The 1,643-nt window shown below is 72.2% G+C and overlaps 1 protein-coding gene across 1 annotated transcript in view; it reads left to right on the top strand.

Moving 5' to 3' along the window:
* SNED1 (sushi, nidogen and EGF-like domains 1) overlaps window positions 1–1,643 on the top strand; it is a 53,293-nt gene that overhangs the window by 32,898 nt on the left and 18,752 nt on the right. Inside the window, exon 5 of the mRNA XM_012734774.1 lies at window positions 767–886. Within this exon, the coding sequence (XP_012590228.1) occupies window positions 767–886 (120 nt within the window). The remainder of the gene's footprint in view (window positions 1–766; window positions 887–1,643) is intronic.

The following is a 1,643-nucleotide window of genomic DNA, read 5'->3' as shown; positions in this document are numbered from 1 at the left end:
GCTTGGCACCCTGCGGCCAGGGGTGGAGTGAGGACAGCGCTTCCTCCCTCCCCCGCGCCGCGCCGAGGCCGGACAGAGGCCCGGGAGGGGGTTGGGGTGCTGCGGTGCGGTGCCATCTGGGCCGGACACCTTGACGCCTCGGGAGGGGCGGGCGCGCTGGGCTGCCCCCCCCACTGCCCCTCCGGTCCCCAGGTGGTGGCGGCCGGCCCCTCCCCCCAGGTTCTCCGCTGACCGCCAAGCAGCAGCAGCAGGCACAGGCCTCAGTTTCCCCAGCCAGGCAGTGGCTGGCTGCACTGCGGGCTCATCTCCGCTCTCGCCGGCCACCTCCACAGCCCCAGTGACACCTGCGGCCACGCCTGGGAGCAGGCACAGGCCGGGTGCTGACCTCTGAGCCTCCTCTCCCTTGCCCTCGAGTCCAGGCCTGGCCACTCAGGCCCGGGCCTCCCAGACTAGCCAGCCCGAGGACACGGGGAAGGCCCCAGGGCTCTGCAGTGGGGCGGCCCGGCTGAGGGACAGGCTGCCCGCAGCTCCTGGCACAGCCGTCCAGCCCGGGAGGGGAGATCGCTGCACCACCCTGCACCGGCGCACCCCACAGCAGCCCCTGCTCTAGCTTGGCCGGCCCCAAGTCTGCTAGAGAGGCACTGGCCAGACTGCTGGCCGCTGCCGCAATGCCACCCCTCACTGTCCACTCCGCCAGCTCCTCATCAGCCCTCACCTAGCACCCCCCCAGCATCCCCCTAGCACCTCCACCAAATATCCCCCCCAGCGCCCCCTACCAGCACCCCACCAGCCCCCCCAGCACCCCCTCTGCAACACGGCCCCCACCACCTGTGGCACCTGAGCCACCCCTACATCTACCCCGTGGACGTCGCCGCTCCCCGTGGCTGTGAGCCGGCTCTGCACCCCACACCCCTAGTCCCGCTGGACGCTCACCCGCCGGCCGCGGCAGCAAGGGGAGCAGCTCTTTTCTCTGGTGGCCGCCACTGGCCAGTAGCCCCGGGGCCGAGCTCGGGAGGATGGGGCAGGGCTGAGCGGTCGGGCCTGTGGCGCTGGCGGGAGCCCCGCCGAGGAACCGGGGCCCACGCTGGCGCCCTTGTAGGGGACACTGGGGTCTGGGCCAGGCGCACCCTCCCGCTGCACGGCACAGGCGAACTCGCCGGTGGGGGCGGCGCTCTCGCCCGCCCTCCAGAAGGGAGAGGACCGGCCCAGAGGGACAGTCTGCTAAGGGACACATGGCCCGTGGGGGGAACGGCCTGGCAGGACGCCCCTGCGACTGGACACCGAGCTCGCGCAGCCCCCAGCTTCCCCAGGCGGCTCTGGGGACACCCCTGGGATGAGCCCGCGAGCGCCCTGTGGTCAGGACAGGGTCCAGTGCGTGGGGCGCTCACGCCAAGGGAAGGCAGTGTTTCCAGGGCGGGTGACCAGGGCACATCCCGCACCTCCCAGGGCAGAGGCGCTGACCTCAGCCAGCAGGCGTGCCGCCAGCCGGGCACCAGCTAGGTCCAGCAAGGAGATCCAGGGGCTGACCCATGGGCTGGCCCCAGACTGGCCTCTGCCCGTGCTGCTGCAGCCAGCAGACTCTGAATGGATGGACGGATGGTTGGAGGAGGTGGGGCGGAGGAGGGGGAGAGAGAGGGAGGATG

Source organism: Condylura cristata, unplaced genomic scaffold (genome assembly GCF_000260355.1).
Source record: "Condylura cristata isolate star-nosed mole 26May11 unplaced genomic scaffold, ConCri1.0 scaffold00069, whole genome shotgun sequence".
Classification (NCBI taxonomy): domain Eukaryota; kingdom Metazoa; phylum Chordata; class Mammalia; order Eulipotyphla; family Talpidae; genus Condylura; species Condylura cristata.
This window is presented reverse-complemented; position numbering and strand designations above follow the sequence as displayed.